Source organism: Cebus imitator, unplaced genomic scaffold (genome assembly GCF_001604975.1).
Source record: "Cebus imitator isolate Cc_AM_T3 unplaced genomic scaffold, Cebus_imitator-1.0 Scaffold155, whole genome shotgun sequence".
In the NCBI taxonomy this organism is placed as follows: Eukaryota; Metazoa; Chordata; class Mammalia; order Primates; family Cebidae; genus Cebus; species Cebus imitator.
Genome location: NW_016107470.1, coordinates 1,661,713 through 1,681,597, shown reverse-complemented (window position 1 = coordinate 1,681,597; position 19,885 = coordinate 1,661,713). Strand labels below are relative to the sequence as shown.

At 42.2% G+C, this 19,885-nt stretch overlaps 1 protein-coding gene across 1 annotated transcript in view; it reads right to left on the bottom strand.

The window, feature by feature from the left end:
- The window catches only part of FAM189A2 (family with sequence similarity 189 member A2), a 61,765-nt gene extending 43,540 nt beyond the window's left edge, over positions 1–18,225 (bottom strand). The window contains exons 1-2 of the mRNA XM_017543436.2: positions 17,725–18,225; positions 9,166–9,222 (exon numbers count right to left, since the gene is read on the bottom strand). Coding sequence (XP_017398925.1) covers positions 9,166–9,222; positions 17,725–18,153 — 486 coding nt within the window. The 5' untranslated portion in view covers positions 18,154–18,225. The remainder of the gene's footprint in view (positions 1–9,165; positions 9,223–17,724) is intronic.
- Positions 18,226–19,885: the final 1,660 nt, after the last annotated feature.

Below are 19,885 nucleotides of genomic sequence, written 5' to 3'. Positions count from 1 at the left end.
TCCCTTGAGGTCAGGAGTTCATAATCAGCCTGGCCAAGATGGTGAAACCCCATCTCTACTAAAAATACAAAAATTAGCCAGGTATGGTGGTGCATGCCTGTAATCCTAGCTACTCGGGAGGCTGAAGCATGAGAATCCCTTGGACCCAGTAGGAGGAGGTTGTGGTGAGCCAAGATTGTGCCACTGCACTACAGTCTGGGTGACAAGAGTGAGACTCTGTCTCAAAAGATAAATATTAAGTTAAAAAAAAAAAGAGTAAGGAGGCTAATGAGCTCCCATTGTTTTAATAAAAAATATTTTCCCTCTTAAAAGGCATTTACTAAATTATAAAATATCACTGTGGTGTGTTTGAGATATAAGCAGATGGATAAATAGACACATAGACCACAGATTTAGATATATAACTATAAATATAAGATAAATTAGAAACAGTCTCAAAAAAGTAAAGTATTATACCAAATTATATTATATAACTAATTATAGGACCCGGGTCAGATCTGGAGATCTGGGTCTGACCCAAATCTCTACTCTTTCCTCTCCATCAATGTGCAGAATGCCTGCTAACACATAATGTCCATTTAGAGATCATTATTTTCTCTTCACAAAAGAAAGAGATAAAAAAGTCTTTTATATCATCATTGAGAGATTACAGCTCGTAAGACCCAATTCTACCACCACCAACCAAGCTCTGACACCCCTACCCACCCTCCTTCACCCAACACTTCCCACCAGTGCTGAGCTCACCACCAATCAATCTACTTTGCATGCCCACTGAATTTCTTGTTTTTAAACTGAGTTACCATAAGTATCCAAATGTTTAAAAATGAATGTTTAGTTTGAACTATTTTTAATTATCATAAAAGTAATATTCATAGAAGAAAAATAATGGTCTTAAACATTCAGAGTTCTTGATTATGTTAGGAACAAGAGAAACCAACTCAGCCTATTTAAGAAGAAAACAAAATTCTTGCAAGACTATTAGGTAGCTCACAGAATCCACAGGAACGAGGCTCAGGAACCCAGGAAGGAGCCAAGGAAGCCACAGCTTCTAGCAAGGTCATGCCATGGAAAACCAGGTCCCTTGTTGTCACCCTTGGACACCAGCTGCCTCCTTTGCCCAATAAATTCTAAGTGGCCCCAGGGCTACAGTACATCCACAGCTCCAGATTCAGAGTCCTGGGCTAGAGCTCCAGCAGGTGGAGGTCCTGGGCTCACAGGCTGGCTGCTGGCATTCAGAAACATAAGCATGTGGCCTCAGAAGTTTCATCGCAGGAGGCAGAGCCCTGCCACTCACCAAGATACACACAAAGGCAGAGACACCAGCTCCAAAAAGGAAATTCAGACACTGCAGGTACAGGGAGGCCAAAAATCAAACAAAAACATAACTAAACTAAAAGTCTCCTCTTCACACAATACAGCATTGTACCCTCCAAATACAAATCAGAGAGCAAGAAAGTCTTCCTCCTTCCCATTCCCATTTCACTTTACAGAGGGGCCCACTGTAAACACTTCCTTGTATATCTTTCCAGAAATTTTCCATGTAACTACAAACACACGTGTGATCACTTGGTGTTTTTTTTAACATACACGCCACACACACAGATGAGACTGTATGCATTATTCTGCAACATTTCATGACAACACATGAATTTTAAGATGTTCCTCCAATTCAAAATGGTCTCCCCTCTTGCCCCAAATCATTCATAATTTGAGAATTTTCTCATAGCCATATTCAGAAATTGATCACTGTAGCCTGTGGGGCTCCAACAGCCTGGATGCAGGACTGGTCAGAGGGCTCCTGTCAGCAACCCAAATACATACCTACTACTATTAGATTGGTACAAAAGTAATTGTGATTTTTGCCATTTAGACAAAATAGTCTATAATGCACTTTAGCACTGACAATGTGATATTTTGTATGTACACATTGGTTGATCCAAGCTACACCCAAGGATAGTCAATAATTCATATTCCAGGGTGGTCAGCTAGCATTTATGAGAAAGGCTAAACTCCAAAAGCTTGCTTTCCTTATCTTTATCTCCCAACAACACACAACTGATTTTGCTAAATTAGCAGAGTGAATATGGAAATGAGATGCCATTGATGAAATTATTAGCCTTTTTAATTAGCATGATGGATGTTAAAAATGGATTCTCATGTTTAATTGTTTAGATTTAAGGTATATTACATGATGTTTTGATATTGTGGTTTTGATTTTCATTTCCCCAGGGACTAATGATGTTGACCAAGCTAATAACTATCTTTTTGACATCAGCTACTCAGGAGGCTGAGGCTGGGGTGGGAGGATCACCTGAGCCAGGGAGGCTGAGGCTGCAGTGAGCCATGATGATGCCACTTCACTCCAGAGCCTGGGTGACAGAGTGATACCCCGTCTCAAAAACAAAACAAAACAAAACAAAATCATCCAGCAGGGGCTCTAAAACCCTGTAAATATTCTCTTTTTGGCTCATCCTTTCTGAGAACTGGCAAAGAGCTACTCTCCCTTACTGAAGTAGGTCTTATCAATTTAGCTTTGCTTAGTCAACAGGTTTTCAAGGAATCCACAGTGGTATTCAAAACAAGTGAATGCAAAAATGAGAGACAAAAACATTGTTCTCACACTCTATTTTGTAAGCATGATGCAAATCTCAACTCTCTATCCTTTAAGCTTCAGAACAAAGGGCATGAACTTTTTTTGTCTGACGGCTAATAAGTATATGGATAGCAGAATTTGATCTGAGAATCAACTTTAACAATTAACTTGGCATAAAGGTTACTTCTAAACTTTGGCAATTACCTGTTGCTACCAAACTAAACCCACTAATTAAAGCATACCCAAATTGGCTTGGGCAGTCTGCAAAACAGTGTACTGCCCAAGTCTTGATTCTACCCATAGACAAACCACCCAAGACTGCTTTCAATTTCTTTTTTTTTTTTTTTTTTGAGACGGAGTCTCGCTCTTGTTACCCAGGCTGGAGTGCAATGGCGCAATCTCGGCTCACCGCAACCTCCGCCTCCTGGGTTCAGGCAATTCTCCTGCCTCAGCCTCCTGAGTAGCTGGGATTACAGGCACGTGCCACCATGCCCAGCTAATTTTTTGTATTTTTAGTAGAGACGGGGTTTCACCATGTTGACCAGGATGGTCTCGATCTCTTGACCTCGTGATCCACCCGCCTCGGCCTCCCAAAGTGTTGGGATTACAGGCTTGAGCCACCGTGCCCGGCCCTCAATTTCTGAGGATTCCAAGTTCTTACCCAAGGCACAGTTCCTGGGAAAAGGCAATCAAAGGGAGAAATCAAAGATCTGTTGCCAACAGACTAAATGTACTATGATTATAGAGAAGCCTGAACCCAGCCTAAGATGCCTTCACAATACCTAAATGCCACATTTAGGTATTGTTATGTGACACATAAAATTGAAAGAACAGATCTTCTCTTGGAGATTTTCTTGATGAATGATAAAAAAAAAATTCATAATGTGCTTGCATAGCTTTAAATCCTATTTTACAGTTTACAGTTTCAATGTGCACTACAATCCTGCGGGATGGGTGTACTCCCATTGTACAGATGAGTGTACAAATTAGATCATTTCCTTGGCCACTCATTGATTGAAATTGATAGGACTGAAACTCAAAACTACACCTTGTGTTACCTTGGTCATTTCTGCCTCTGGATCTTTTGAGTGAAAGATAAAAGTCAAGAGATTTTGGGTCAAGAGATTTCCCCAAGGTCACCTGATAATTAGCGGTAACATGTCAGCATTAAAATCCAGGTTTCATGAACTATCAAACAAGGGTTCTTTTCAATTTATTGAAATGCAGTTGAAAGAACGAAACTACCAAAGCCAGAGAGCTTCACAGCTCATTTTGTAAATGCATGGATTCCTAAACTGCACATGGGTATTCTGACCCCTCCAGATCTCCATATCCTCAGGAAAGAAAGGACTACACTCTATCTCACAGCATAATCTACCTAAAGCTATTTCTGACTAACTGTGCAGTGTAATTCCTCACTCTCTTTTGACAAAATGTCTAGGTATTCTACGACTCTCCCTCCAAGACACAATAAGATGAAAAATTCCTGGCTTGCAAATGGCTTTTTGAGCAGAATTATCTTACCAGCTTATGGATTCGTAGATGAAAAAAAAATTAGGCATACCTTAAGCCACTTTGTAGTCTCTTTGGGTAATGAGGTTTTGTCGTACATACTATAATCTTGAAGTTAGAAAATAAACTGAAAGACCATTTTTTTTAAACACCCAATACATTTATCCTCATCTATTCTTGGTCTGGGGTGCAAATCAACAGGAGTTACAGTTGAGAATAAACCACATGTGACCCAAGAACATCACCGGGGAAGAACCTTCATTGTTGATGCTAAAGAATGGAGCTGTCCCTTTATCATTTTTAGGTTGTACCTATCCCATCTAATTGACAAGAAAAAAAATAACGATTGCTCACGTCACCACTTCATAAGGAGCCAACAACATAGGCAGAGAGCTAGCTGGACATTCACAGTAGTGGTTCTTACTAAATGTACCACCAAGGAAGAATACCTGCCACCAAAAATGCCTGTACCACCAAAGAAAAAGATCGTATTAAGACAATTCTGTTTTCTAACCGAGGGCCTAGACAAGACAATCTTTGAGGCTGTTTCTAGCATTGTCCATCATTTTTAAACACTTACAGAATATTTTCTTAGAATGAAAGAGGAATGATACCTAGAAGTAATAAAAAAAACATTATTTAAAAATGGAAAATGTTAGCTCTTTATGAAAAACACACAACCTAGAATATTATACACACATATACACGAATACATACACACTTCCTAGCTTATTCCTAGTCATAGTCATAAATAGGTACGAATATTTACCAACTATTTTTCAATATTATTTTTGTTCTGAACACATGAGTATGTTAGTATAAGAAACATGACCCAGTAAATGAAGGCTTCCAACCCTGAGTTTCCATGAAAACTCGAGTTTGAAGAAACTAGGTCACAGTGACCCTTCTTTGTTCAAACTGTAAAAAACCTGATGTCATCAAGGTAACAACCACAAAAGAGGAAGCCCAAATGTAAATGGTTCTCAAAAGGGAATATTCATGTGTTCTAGACTGGTGTGACAACTAAAAATGAGGGCGGCTTGCTTTCAAAGGACCTTGAAAAAGAGCATCCTTCCCCTCCCAACCTCTACCACCAAAATACTCCCTGACAACCTTGAAGTTCAAAGGGGATAAGTACAAAATTTTGGAGAACAAAAGCAAGTGAGAGAAATCTAAGACAAAAATAAAAGAAATTTTGGGAGTTGACCAAGGACCTAAATTTTTTATTGGCTGTCAGATTAACTCCACAGTCTACAACAAATGTGAATTGAGCACATTGGCCCTAAAGAAATAGTGTGAAAAAGACAAGACCTTTGTCCTCATGGAACTGACTACCATCTGGGGGAGAGAGGCAACAAATATAAATAGGTACCTAGGCTAATCACAGACAGCAAAGCCAATAATTCAGTACTGGGATATGGCCAGGGGCAAGGCAGGAGCCACTGCAATCAGAGTGGTCAGGAAAGGCCTCTTGCAGGAAGTGACAGCTGAGCTGAGAGCCAGAAGAAAAGGCACCAGCCAAGCAACTAGCTATGGGATGAAAGTTCCAAGTCAGATGGTGCCCCTGAGCCTACAGCATGGATGAGAATAGGAAGAGGGCAGAACTCTAATCAACCAAGCCCAGCTCTGCAAGAACACAGACCCATGGGGTCCCCTGCCTCCTCTAATGGAGCATGCCCTCCCACCAAAAAGCATGCAATGGCACGTTCCCTAAACTCAGGAAACTGAGGCAGAGGGGCTTGGGTGAAAAAATGGGGAAAAAATATCCATTAAGGGAGGGGTATGGTAGAGCTTCCCCTGGTATTACTAAATTATCCCCTCTGTGCCAAACAGGAAACTAGGTTCAGGAAAGTTCAGAGGCTTCCACACAGTTATGCTACTCTTAAAAGGATGGGCTAGGAATATCTGACAGGCATTTTTCCATTTTTTAACATAACACAAGCATTTGGCATGAGTTATAATGGTATACTATTAAGATTCATGTGAGCCAGGCATAGTGGTTAACACCTGTAAATCCAGAACTTTGGGAAGCTGAGGTGGGAAGAGCACTTGAGCCCAGGAGTTCGAGACCAGCCTGGATAATGTTGTTAGACTCCCATCTCTACGAAAAATTTAAAAATTAGCTGGATGTGGTGGCACATGCCTGTAGTCCCAGCTACTCAGGAAGCTAAGCTGGGAGGGTCCTTTGAGCCTGAGTTTGAGGCTGTAATGAAAAGTGATCGCACCACCACACTCCAACCTGGGCAACAGAGCAAGACCCTGTCTCAAAATAAATAAAAAATACATATGAACTGAGGATTTTTCATTTAGGATATTGACTAAGTCTCCAATTATCAATAGATAGAAAGTTTTTCCTTGTAGAATCTCTACAAATTATCTTCTTTATGAATTGATGCTAATTAACATTTCAAACCAATCTCTATATGACCTTCCAAATACATAACTCATAGAAGCCAAAATATAGAAGCTCAAATGTCCAACAATAGGGTAAAAACTGATGATGATACAGAAATAAGGCAGAAGCCTGCTTACGGTTTTAAATGAAAGCATGTAGACTCCTCATACATGGAAACCTGATAACTTAATTAATTTAATATTAAACAGAAAAAGCAGTGTATGACATAGAATGTATACACTGGTTACAACTTTGTGACAAAGTGCATAGACTTAACAAAGATGAGAAATAAATGGATAAGAATGTAATAAGAGAGGGCCATTTTCATTTAAGGCTGTTTAAGCTTACATAATAAATATATAAGGCACCTTTTAAGACAGAATGTCAAAGAAATAAATGCCTTAATAGGTATACTGTCTTGAATCTATCCAGAACACACTTATACTCTCTTCATCATTTGGAATTTTCAAAGTACAAATACCACTGAAGATTTTCTTCTTTTAATTCTATTTAAATATTGGAGACTTGTATTACTGAGCATTTTAATATTGACCCAATGGAACAAATGAGATTCCTGTTACCCAATATTAGTATAAACCCTAAATACCAATCAAAAATTTTCATAGAGACCACAAACCTAGAGAGTCGTTGTGAAACACATTTCAGCCACTTATAACACAGGCTATAAAACTCACCCCAAGTCTCATTTTCTCTCATCTTGCAGTTTAATATATTAAAATGCTATGTTGATCATTTATTCTTTCCAAAATGATAAAAGGAATTTCATGAAATACAATCATTGATGGAGTTGTAAAATGTTGCCTATGTCATCTTGTGGTCCTAAAAATGCTTCAGGTTACCTTTTCAAGACCATCAACACGGTATTGGGATCCATTAATTATTCTGACACACCAAGATTCCGCAATGTGCTTCCTCTCTTTGTACTTAAGAATTTAAGGAGTTTTGTATTGATTGCCCATTGCTTAGCAAACAATGATCTGTTTAAGATGAACTATTAAGCATATATACAAAATGGCTTCAGAAAATTTTTTAACTCCATTTCAAGACAGTTGAGACAAATAAAAGATATTATATAGAAAAAATTTTAAGTTACACCACAATTCAAATCGCATTTCCTAGACCCTCTATTTTATCCTTGAAAGTTGGAAACTCCATTAGCATTGTCTATTCTGATTCACTTTAAATGATAAGTTTAAACGTATCATTTAAAACTGTAAATGATAAGTTTACAGTCCCTGAATCAAAATGACATAGCAAAAAATAAAACAAAGGATGAACATTGGAAATGTTCTAAAAATGCCACTGAACTGTATACTTTAAAATGATTCATTTTGTTATATAAATTTTACCTCAATAACAAAAACGATAAAATCACCAGTATATGTCTATATTACCAAGAAAATATAGTATTTATGTGGTAAAGAGACAATATAGCAAATCTATGCAACAAAATTCTGAGGTTGTTCAACTCAAACATTGTAACAATAAAAAGCCACATATTCATGGTTTATATGAGAGATCTACTTCAAAAGAATATGGAGGAGGCTGAGAGCAATGGGTCACGCCTGTAATCTCAACACTCTGGGAGGTGGAGGCGGGCGGATCACTTGAGGTCAGGAGTTTGCGAACAGTCTGGCCAACCTGGTGAAACCCCATCTCTACAACAAATAGAAAAATTAACTAGGCATGGTAGTGCACACCTGTAATTCCAGCTACTCAACAGGCTGAGGCATGACAATCGCTTGAACCTGGGAGACAGAGGTTGCAGTGAGCCGAGAACGTGCCACTGCATTCCAGCCTGGGCATGAGACTGTGTCAAAAAAAAAAAAAAGACAACAGCCAGGCACGGTGGCTCATGCCTATAATCACAGCATTTTGGGAGGCCCAGACTGGTAGATGACCTGAGGTCAGGAGTTTGAGACCAGCCTGGTCAACATAGTGAAACCCCATCTCTACTAAAAATACAAAAAATTAGTTGGGTGTGGTGGCGGATGCTTGTAATTCCAACTACTTGGAAGGCTGAAGCAGGAGAATCGCTTGAAACCAGGAGGTAGAGGTAGGTTGCGGTGAGCCGAGATCATGCCACTGCACTCCAGCCCAGGTGACAGTGCAAGACTCCTTCTCAAAAAAAAAAAAAAAAAAAAAAAAAAAAATACATACATATATATGTATGTATGTGTGTGTGTGTATATATATATATATATGTATAAAATAGAGAGAGAGAGAGAGAATGTGAGAGGAAATGGGTGGTATAGATGTAAAGACTGGCTGGAAGTTAATCATTATGGAACTTGGGCAATGGGTATAGGGAGTTCATGATATTATTCCCTCCACTATTGTGTATATTTAAAACTGCACGTAGTCAGCAGTTTTTTTAAAAATTCTATCTTTAGGATGAGTTTAATGCTGGAACTAAAAACACTTGTATAGCATTGGGTATTTAAGGAGCTTAAAGTGAATCAGAAAACCAGCAAAAATTATCTTACCTACTTGTTATAAGACATCTGACTCCTAATATTATCTACTGTTAACTTATTTTTTTAATGCACAAGGGAGCTTAAGTATTTCTTCAATGGTTTATTTGGACAGACTTTATACACAGCACATTTTATAAAGGGTAGTAATGTATTAGATCAGTACATACCAGAAGTATCATAGGCCTTTTCCAAGTTGTTAATCCTATGATTCCAGAGAGTATCACCTGTAATGATAAACCATCATAAATACAGCAAATGGACCAATTCCAATAAACAAATCCTCACTCTCAAAAATACATATTTGTAAAGATACTGAAATTTCAAAGCATTCTAAATCAAACGTTTAATATTCCTGCTCAATTACAGGGTTCACCTCAGTAGACCACTTTGGACTTTTACTTCCATGCCCTCAAAGCTTTTTTTATTGACTTTGTATAATTTTGTTTTGTTTTGTTTTTAGAGACAGGGTCTTGCCTGCCACCCAGGCTGGAGTGCAATGGCGCTATCATGGCTCACTGTAGCCTTGACTTCCTGGGCTCAGGTGATCCTCCAGCCTCTGCCTCTTCAGTAGATAGGACTACAGGCATATGCTACCACATCTGGCCTGTTTTTCCTTAATGTCAATTAAGAACACGCAATCAGAAATTAGCCTCTCCCTCTGGTGAGTGAGGATCACTATTTCTGTTCCAGCAGCACCAAATCTGCTGCCAGGTTCAGCTTCATAAGATGCATGTCTGGTGGCATCCTTCCCTTCATCAGGTACCCATCCTTTACAGGACAGGTAAAGTCTTCGAAATGGGAAACAAGGCCTTTCAGGATCTTTACTTGCCCACTCTCAAGCCTGGTTTTTACATACCCGAGCCTCTCCATGACATACCTTCCCTCCAAGTACACCTGCCCTCCCTCAGGCAGCCAGGCTCCAGGCATTCCTGGGCTATTTGCTTCTTTCTCTTTGCTGAAGTGTTCTGTCCTCCCAGCTTCCCTCCTAGCTGCCTGAGAACTTTTACCCATCCTGCAAGGCTCCATTTCACAGCCACTTGCCCTGAGAAGCCCTCACTGATTCCACCACCCCACACTTGTGGAAGCCATCTGCACATACTTTATTTTTTCCAAAAACTCTATTGTAATAATTTAGGAATTTGTATTTGTTTTACTTACTAACTGTGAATTTCTGTCTTGTGGCTCTAAAGTCCTAGTTCCCAGAATTGCATCCTAATTGTTGGCAATTAATGTATGTTCTAGAGCATTTATTCCACAAAATGGGGGGAACTACTGTGAGAAGGAGCTCATGTTGCAAAATGACACTTCAATTAAAAACGAGCTAAAAAATCTCAATAAGGAAAAACCAGGCTGAGCGCAGTGGCTCACACCTGTAATCCTAGCACTTTGGGAGGCCAAGGTGGGCAGACGGCCTGCGTTCAGAAGTTCAAGACCAGCCTGGGCAACATGGTGAAACCCCGTCTCCACTGAAATACAAAAAATTAGCCAGGCATGGTAACGCTACTTGGGAAGCTGAGGCATAAAAATTGCTTTGAACCCAGGAGGCAGAGGTTGCAGTGAGCTGAGATTGTGCCACTGCACTCCAGCCTGGGAGGGAGGAAGGGAGGGAGGGAGGGAAGAAGGAAGGAAGAAAAGGAGGGAGGGAAGAAGGAAGGAAGGAAGGGAGGGAGGGAAGAAGGAAGGAAGAAAGGGAGGAAGGGAAGAAGGAAGGAAGGAAGGCAGGAAGGAAGGAAGGAAGGAAGGAAGGAAGGAAGGAAGGAAGGGAGGGACGGACGGACGAAGGGAGGGAGGGAAGGGAAAGGAGGCCAGTATTTTAAAAAAACATAACTGGAAACCAAGGTCAGCCCTCTGGATAACATAGTTTGATAAACAATTGAGAAAGGATGATGAAAGTGATATTTCAGCCTGGTATATGCTGATGCCACTTGAGCACTTTCAGCTTTGTATAATAAAGTGTGTCTGCTGGATGCAGCTATGAGGGTTTTCCTCTATAAGCACATTATGCTTATTCAAATCGCTCAAATGCTTCAATTTACAATCACTGTTTATCAACTACGAATCAGTAAGGATTGGACAGTGTCCCTTCAAATTCAAAACACAGGCCTGCTTGCAATATTCTCCATTCTCACTAGCTGACAGTAATTATTCTGCAGCATCAGACCAGCAGAGGACAAGTCTACCCTCTTATATCAAGAATCAAAAACCATGTATAGGCAGATAGGTGGCAATTTCTCTGTGTGCCATCTATGTCTAAAGGTACTACTACCTGCCTGCCTACCAGGCACTATAACCTTGCAATCCCTTTAAAATCCAATAGGATATTTCCTTACCCTAAACAATTTTTGCCTGGAGACACAGGGCAGGGCATATGTGGCTCAGAGTGTGTAAGTTACACCCACTTTACAAATTGGGACTGGAATCCATGAGATCCTGGGTTCCAGGCCCCCACTCAGCTTCTAAAGACTTAACTATGAGACCTCGGCCAAGTCACTTCACTTGTCGGGTCCTCACTCACTTCCTTAGAAATGCTGTAAGGGAAAAGGAAGCCATTTCTTAGTCTCTTCTAGCTCAAAAGACTTACCTTATAGTGATGACAGTAATTCCTCAGAAATCTGTGCCCCAGGGCGCAGGCATGTGTGCTTGGGTATGTGTGTGCATGTGCCTGTGCTTGCATGTGTGTGCCCCCGTGTGTGTGTATCCCACATGCCCACCCTGGTGCCTACTGGACTTAGCTGAGGAAATGCAAGCTGTTTTGTGAAAACATAACTTAATATTTGACTGCCCTTAAGGGAAACACGAATCTCCCAATTCAGTAAAAAATATTATGTGAATTATTAGTTAGGTTTAACATTAATGCTACTGGTCTCCATTAATACAGAACACTGTGGTTCAGCTTTCTGGAATATATTTTTTCCATTAAAAGAATATTATTGGCTGGGCGCGGTGGTCAGGAGTTTAAGACCAGCCTGGCCAACATGGTGAGACCCCGTCTCTACTAAAAATACAAAAATTAGCTGGGCATGGTGGCGCGCACCTGTAATCCCAGCTGCTCAGGAGGCTAAGGCAAAAGAATCACTTGAGCCCAGGAGGTGGAGGTTGTAGCGTGCCGAGATCATGCCACTGCACTCCAGCCTGGGTGACAGAGCAAGACTTCGTCTCAAAAACAAACAAACAAACAAAAAACAATATTATTAAAAGGAAGTGTCCAGCCCAGGCCATAAGCCCATAAAATAGAGATAAAATAGAGATATGCCTAAACTATCCTTCCTATCTCCCCTACCTGGCCACATTACCCCACCCTCCTCCATGTTAATAATCTAGCATGTGTACAGATTTTACATATGATTGTATTTTCTGTAAATTATTACTATACACATATGTCTACTTGTATATATATATATACACTCACAGGATGTGATTTTTTTTAAAAAAATCATAAAAGATATATTTTCCCTGCCTCTTCCTTTTCTCTCTCAATAAATACTTCATAGAAACCTCTTCATGTCCATTGGAATAGCTCTAATTCATTTCACTTTACTGGCTACATAACATTCCATTATGTGGCTGTACTCATTTCTATATTCATGGGCATTCATTCTATTTCTAGTTTTTTGCTCACACAAACAATGCTGCAGTAAACATCTATGAACATATATCTTTAAAAACAATTGCTTTTATTTCAGCAGAAAAAAGTCCCATGAGTAAAGTTTCTAAGTTGAAAGGCATTTCTATCTTTTTATTTTAATAGATTATGACAGATTCAACTGTCATTTCAAATGAGGTATCTCTGAAACCAAAGAACTAAACTATCTTTGTTTCTTCCTTTGGAGGGGTGGTATTTTGTTTGTATATGGTAGCAACAAACTATAGAAAACATAATTTTAAAAGTATGTACAAAATGTATATGACAAATGAGAAACATCAATAATCTCAAAATATATATGAGAAAGGTCTTTAAGTCCTCAGTGGGGAGAAATACAAAGTTTACTGCACAATATTAAATGAATAGCCAAGTAAGCCAAGGTATATATCAAGTCTATGGATTGAAGACAAACTAAGAATGTCATTTCCATTTAAATTGTTTTAGAGACTCAGCACATATTCAAGTTAAATCCCAATAGGACTCTTGTAAGCCACTGCTGTTTATAATGCTTTGAGAAACTACATTCCAGCTCCAGGCTGGAGCTGTATTTGCAACTTTTCATTCCTGAACCCCACAACAAAGGCACACACCTACTTTCATTAAGCTTCTCCCTCTCTTCAAGCCCGATGAAGCCTTGAGGCACTTGGGGAACCCTGTGAGTGGTGATGGGGAGAAAGGCAAATAGAGGAAGTAGGGCTGGATGATTAGAAGCCTCTAGAATGGTAATGGGAACAGAGGTGCTGCAGTTGGGAATAAATTTTTTAAGAGCTTAAGACTTAAGGAACGATGCTTACATTTCATCTGAAGCAGAGGTAGAATTCATGGATGGGCAAAGGGGTTGGGAAAAGAAGAAGAGAAGGAGGCAGAGTATTCAATGCTTCCACCTCCCTCAGAGGCAGCAGTAGCTGGAGCTCCATCAGAAAGGAGTAAAGAAGGTCCCTTAACAATGTCCTTTCATGGATCCCATTATGCCACAACGCTATTACATGTTTAACAGTCTTGGACCTGTGCGTACTCACTCACACAACACCAAAGTCTCCCAGAAGGCACTCACTCAGTTATGACAAGAGTCAATGAGTGAATGAATGAATGGAGACTGGAAGCAGGAGATGACCTTGCTTGAAGATGACTGTGTAAGCCTAAACAGATTTTTCATCGCCTGTGCTTCCTAAAAAAGTACAGCAGCAACAAAAATCAACTCCATCAGCATTATTTCCATCCAGCACAAGATGGAACTTGCCCTGAATTAACAGGTAAGAACTTATTTTCCAACATCAAACAATCCCTATATTATTATAATGAGATTTATTACAATTTTTGTTATACTCACTTATAACCCATTTCTTGCAGCTTACAGGAAAAAGCAGAGGGCTTTCCTTTTTTCTGATACTGCAAAGAAAGACTCTGAGATACCCCAGGGGAGAGTCATTGTTACCCATCATAAATGGTTAATGTGCTTTCACTTTCCAATGTAAAAATCAAACCGTTAAAATCAGAAGCTTATAATTCTACTGCCCTATTTCCCTTTGCTAATCCATTAACATGTGTTACAGCAAAAATGTTCTGAATCATGTATCAAAAGCTGCTGCATATAAACACAGAGATTAAAAAAGAGCCATGTTGTAAATGCCCCATGTTACTTAGTAAATAAGCAGAAAATAATTTGTCAAACTTCTCAACAACCTACACTGCCCTATAGCTCTTACGCTGGCAATTTAAAAAAAAAAATGTATGTGTATATGTGTGTGTGTGTTTCTTCCCTATCTGTCTAGCATAGCTCATTAAAATAAAAAATAAAAAACAAATTGAGAAACTAGGCAACTGAATATTTCTTTTTTTTTTTTTTTTTTTTTTTTTTTGAGACAGAGTTTCACTCTTGTTACCCAGGCTGGAGTGCAATGGCGTGATCTCGGTTCACGGCAACCTCCGCCTCCTAGGTTCAGGCAATTCTCCTGCCTCAGCCTCCTGAGTAGCTGGGATTACAGGCACGCACCACCATGCCCAGCTAATTTTTTGTAGTTTTAGTAGAGACGGGGTTTTACCGTGTTGACCAGGATGGTCTCGATCTCTTGACCTCGTGATCCACCCGCCTCGGCCTCCCAAAGTGCTGGGATTACAGGCCTGAGCCACCGCGCCCGGCCGAATATTTCTAATGAAAACATGATAATAACTATAATGTCCTACAAAAATACTAGCCTATTCACTTTACGTTGATTAAATATTACCTCAACATTTAAAAACCACTGATAGAGGTTCCCGTGTATGCCAGGTCTGGTGCTTGGGTCCAGCCAGTATGCACTCTCCAATATACACTCGAGTTACACCTTCACAAAATCAGTCTTGAAGAAGTATCCCACCCATTTTACAGTTGAGTAACTAAGGCCGAGAGGCACAGAACTTATAAATGTGACTCTGCTGATATGCAAAATGAAGGACCAAAGAAACCAATAAACTCATCCCAAAAATTATATTTTAAATATCCCTTAAACACTAAAGTAGTATTTGATTAGTATAATAAAAAATATGTACTATCATTTAACTGGTAGTAACCATAATCTTTATGTTTGTTTTTTTCTTCGATCCATTGATTTTTCATTATGTTTAGTCCCTGCAATTTTTTTTTTTAAAGTTTACCCTCAAGTTTACCAATGTCTGTCTCTATATGAAAGTGAATCTTGGAAGAATCATAGACTCAGAGATGATCAAGAATTCTGATCAGATAGTGTATAAATGTAAACTTTCCATAACATGAAGTTAAAAAAAAAAAAAAAATCTGTCGCATACATAAATTCAAACCATGTGACACAAGGCTTTTTTTTCCTAAAGCACCAAGAGAGTTATGGTGTCTAATGCCATCCTCTTAAAATTGTATTTAGTTAATTGTTCTATAAATGCAGTATCTCTTGCTTCTGTTGTCACTTTGCAAATTCTGAGGCCAACCTCAGGAATAAGTCTTTTACAAAAAGTAGGAATAACTAACAGTTACAAAGTTGCATATAGACCTGGGTTTGGAGGGTATGGGGAAGTATGGGAAAAAGACATATAGCAGAGAACTTGTCAGTTCCAAATCACTAATTTCTTTCTCTGCTCTGGTATGCTCAGATTTGGAGACAAGGGCATACCCAGCCAGCAGACCAGGAGTATTAACCTTCACCTTCTGGTTGAAGGCCTTTTATTTTATATATATATAATTTATTTTTTGGTACTTCATCAAATACAACTGTGGCTTGACGGATATCTAACTGTATTTACCTCTGAAATGATTCACAACAGTAAACTGATTTCAGCCTTTGATTTGAGAAGACAAAAAAAGCTATGTTTGAGAAGACAACAGAGTATGATTTTATAAAGAGCAAACTCCTTAAAATATATGCAAGATTATTACTGGCCCATAGTATTTAGAGAAATGAAATGCATCTACCATTTGGCTGGATTTAGTCAGGCAAGCACAGTAAGTAGCATAATGGGTCTAATTCCTATCCTGTCTGGAATATCCATCCTTCTGGAGTTTCCCAGAACACTCAAAGAGGCCAGTGGCAGAGCCCACAGGCAGGGCCACCAGGGTGGGATTTTTTTTCTATATGAGGCACAAATTGTGGCCTTTGCTCACCACAGCACAGCATGTACCTCAATAAGATCATTCAATATGAAAGTATTTCAAAAGGAAAGCAAACTGGCACTGGATGAGGTATACAACTTCAGGCAAGTCTCAAGGAACCTAATGTTCTTAGTGTTTTTATTCAAACAATTACTTTGGGTTCAATGAGTTCTTCGAATCCTTTTTTTTCAATTTGGTCTTGAATTGGGGTATGTGTGGAACTGTAAAAGCAGTTCTTACCATTCAGGACATGCACTGATTACAGATCTTATGAAAACTTAAAACTACCAGCATTGCCAGACTTTCAGATTTACATAGTGAGTTCATAGAAAGGTTATTTACAGCCTGGTGTGGTGGCTCACATCTATAATCCCCACACTTTGGGAGGCTGAGGCAGGAGGATCACTTGGAGATGGAAAATAGCCTGGGCAACATGGGGAAATCCTGTCCCTTAAAAATAAAAAACAAATTTTTTTAAAAAGATATATAAAGAAAGGTTATTTACTTTGCTGTGCTCATCTTCCACATACATTCCACAAGGATGTGTTTCCAAGTCTCTCCACACTCAGCAAACTTCAAGGGTTTGGATGCCTTGGAAGCTGTGAGATTTTTAGGAGGCAGGGGGGAGTGGCCACCCGGTATCCATAGATACTGGCTGGCAGCAGCTTTTCTCTGAAGTTGGGCACTCTTTGGCCCCAGGCTCAGCGTTCCTGGTTGGAGGAGGGTGGAGTGGGTCCTGGAGAGCAGACATCTCTCTAGCTAGCTGCCAGGCGCTCCAGGAGCTTTGGCCAGCTCATCCGTAATGACAGGTCCCGGTTCTCACAAACTGAATTCTGCACAGCAGCCTGCATGGCTCCAGGAACCCACTAGGGTTAAGGCCCTCCTTTAATGACCAGGTACAAGTGCCAGTTCACACACACCCTCTCATTACCTCCTGAATTTGTCTGGAGGTCGAGCCACCCTAGACATTTCACAAGTACGTGTGTCTTAATGCAGAATAAAACAAGCAATGTGCCCCAGTCAACCTGTCCCATCCCACAAATACACCTACTATGTGCCAGGCATTCTTGATACATCAGTGGACAAAAATGATCAAAATCCCTGGCCTCTCAGCACAGATGTTGTCAGTGCAGTAATTACTCAATGACCAAAAGAAGTTTAATCATTTTCCTCCCACTTTCCTGCCACCCACATCCTGGCCTTTCAATCTCCCAAAAAGCTGGGTGTCTTCGTTTAATCCTGTTAGCTTGACAGGGACAGTAAAATCCTTTAGCCTGCGCGCCACCGACACTACCCAGGTGCAACCCAATTCTCTCCTGAACTCGACTGTGGCAGAACATCTTTCTCCAGCTTCCAAAAACTTCAAGTGACGTGAGGCTCCCCCAGTTGCAGCCCTGGAGGACAACTAAGGGGTAATGGAGGAGATCGACCAGGGCCCCCTACCCCGGAGTGCGCCGGGGAGCGGCGCGCGCGCGCAGTACTCACCGAGGAGCCGGCCCAGAACGGGCACGAGTTCTTCACCTGCGGAGAGCTGCTCAGCGACAGCGCCCCGAAGCTGAGCGCCACCATGCAGCAGCCCAGGATCAGCTGCAGCAGCCCGAGTGACAGCAGCGGGCGGGCGGGCAGGAGCGCGGAGCCCGGGGCGGCGGCGGCGGCGGCGGCGGCGGCTGCTGCCCGGCGGGAGGAGAAGGCGGGCGGCGCGGCCAGCACCCCGGCGGCAGCTGCGGCCGCGCAGCGAGGCCGCGCCGGGGGCTGCAGCGCGCCCCGGGGCCAGCGCGGCCGCAGCGGGGGCAGTGGCGGCTCCTGGGCGGCGGCGGCGGCGGCGGCGGCGGCTCCCGGGCCCCCGGCCTGCGGCCCACCCGAAAGCCCAGCCACGGGGCAGCAGGAACCCGGGAGCACCACGGGCAGGGACATGGACGGACTGGGAAGGGAGCGGCCGGCGGCTGCTGGGAGGCAACGCGGAGCGGAGCCGAGGGCGCCGCACACTGGGCGCCGCGGGCGGGCTCCGAGGCCGAGGGGGAGGGAAGGAAATGCGCACGGCCCAACCACTTGCTGCCGCCGCGCTGCCCTGGCTCCAGCCGGCCGCACCCACCTGCCGCCTGGCGGGTCCGCCTCCCGCTGGCCCCTGGCGCACCCTCACTTGCACCCACGCGCACCCCGTGCTCGCGCTGCGCCGGGTCCCCGCCGAACCTGCGCCGGGTCCCCGCCGAACCTGCGCCGGCTTCCTGGGGTCCTGGGAGGGTGCCCTGCCCCAAATATTTAAATAAGCCCCTCAAGCTAGGAGGCACCCCACGGCCAGGACGCGTCAGAGCCGGCCACCGACGGTGTCAGCGTCTGTCCCCACCCACCGAGCTGGGGCTAGAGAAGAGCAAGCAAAGCGCCGTGGACACTCGGGCCCCTTCACGGTCCAGGTCCAGCCACAAGAGAGACCCTGGCGCACTCTAATGAGAAGGGAGCCACCCCTTAAACTTTTGCCCCCATAAGGAAGGGGATGTCTGGAGGAGGGACTTGGGGGGCGACTCGACGGCCAGAAGTGTAAGCCGAGGAATTTGGGAAGGACGACGCCGAGCTCAGTTACCGCTCGCAGGGCGCAGGACTTGCCTGGCCGCATAGGCGCAGGGGTGCTTTCCCAGCACCTCGGTAGGAGCGGGAACGAAAGGACAGGGTTACCTTGGAAGCATCCAGCATCCGTAGAGAAAGTACCCGGGGCAGCCCGGAGCGCATGGCAAGAGTTACTACTCTCTGTCCTCTCATTGATTCATGAGCTATATCAGGCATCTATTAGGCATCACCTGGTAGAACACAGAACCCCCAAACTTCCGAGGAAGTATCCTCATAGTGTTGTATTTGACCTGAGCGTAGAAAGTTATCACAAGACAAAAGTATGCCAGGTTGCAGGGTCATTTATTATGCCGGCGACCACAGAGGACTCACGTCTCTCTAACCTGTGGTGGCAACAGGAGGGTGCCACGATTTTTTATACCCGAAAAACCACCTTGGGAGTGGGGGTGAGGGGCGGGGATGGGGATGAAAAGGCTTCAGACATTCCGAGGGCTAGTGGATTCTGTAAATTACCTCCTGGGCAGAGATGAGGGTGGGGGTCTCCGGACATTCCAAGGGCCAGGGGACTTTTGTCATTCCGTTTGTTACTTAAGTGGTTTACAGAAGTCAAGATAAACATTTGTTTACACATTATCTGGTTAAGGTGGAAATCACAGACCTTAGTTACTTATTACAAGTCGCAGGAGCCAAGATGGCATGGGTTAGGACTGCTTGCCTGTCACATTAGGGCCACAGAGAGCAGTTACTGATAAGAAAAGGTAAGCAGCTTTACATAGTTTTGAAGAACAAACTAACAGATCTATTTACAGAGGCCAAGGACAGTAGTTATTGTGAGGAGAATGGGGCAGCCATTTCAACTTATCTAAAAACAGTTTTGCATTTTATAAAATAGTTTTGCTCGGGTTCTGGCTCTAGGCCAGCACAATATCACAATAGAATCCTAAGCTACTCTGCTAATTTATGAGAAATCTTTAGAGCTTAAAAAAAAAAAAAATTATTCCTCTTTGCAAAATGAATTTTCTTAATAGCATACCTTTTCACCTCAGAATAATTCTAATGCGTAGAAAGTTTCATGCCTAAAATG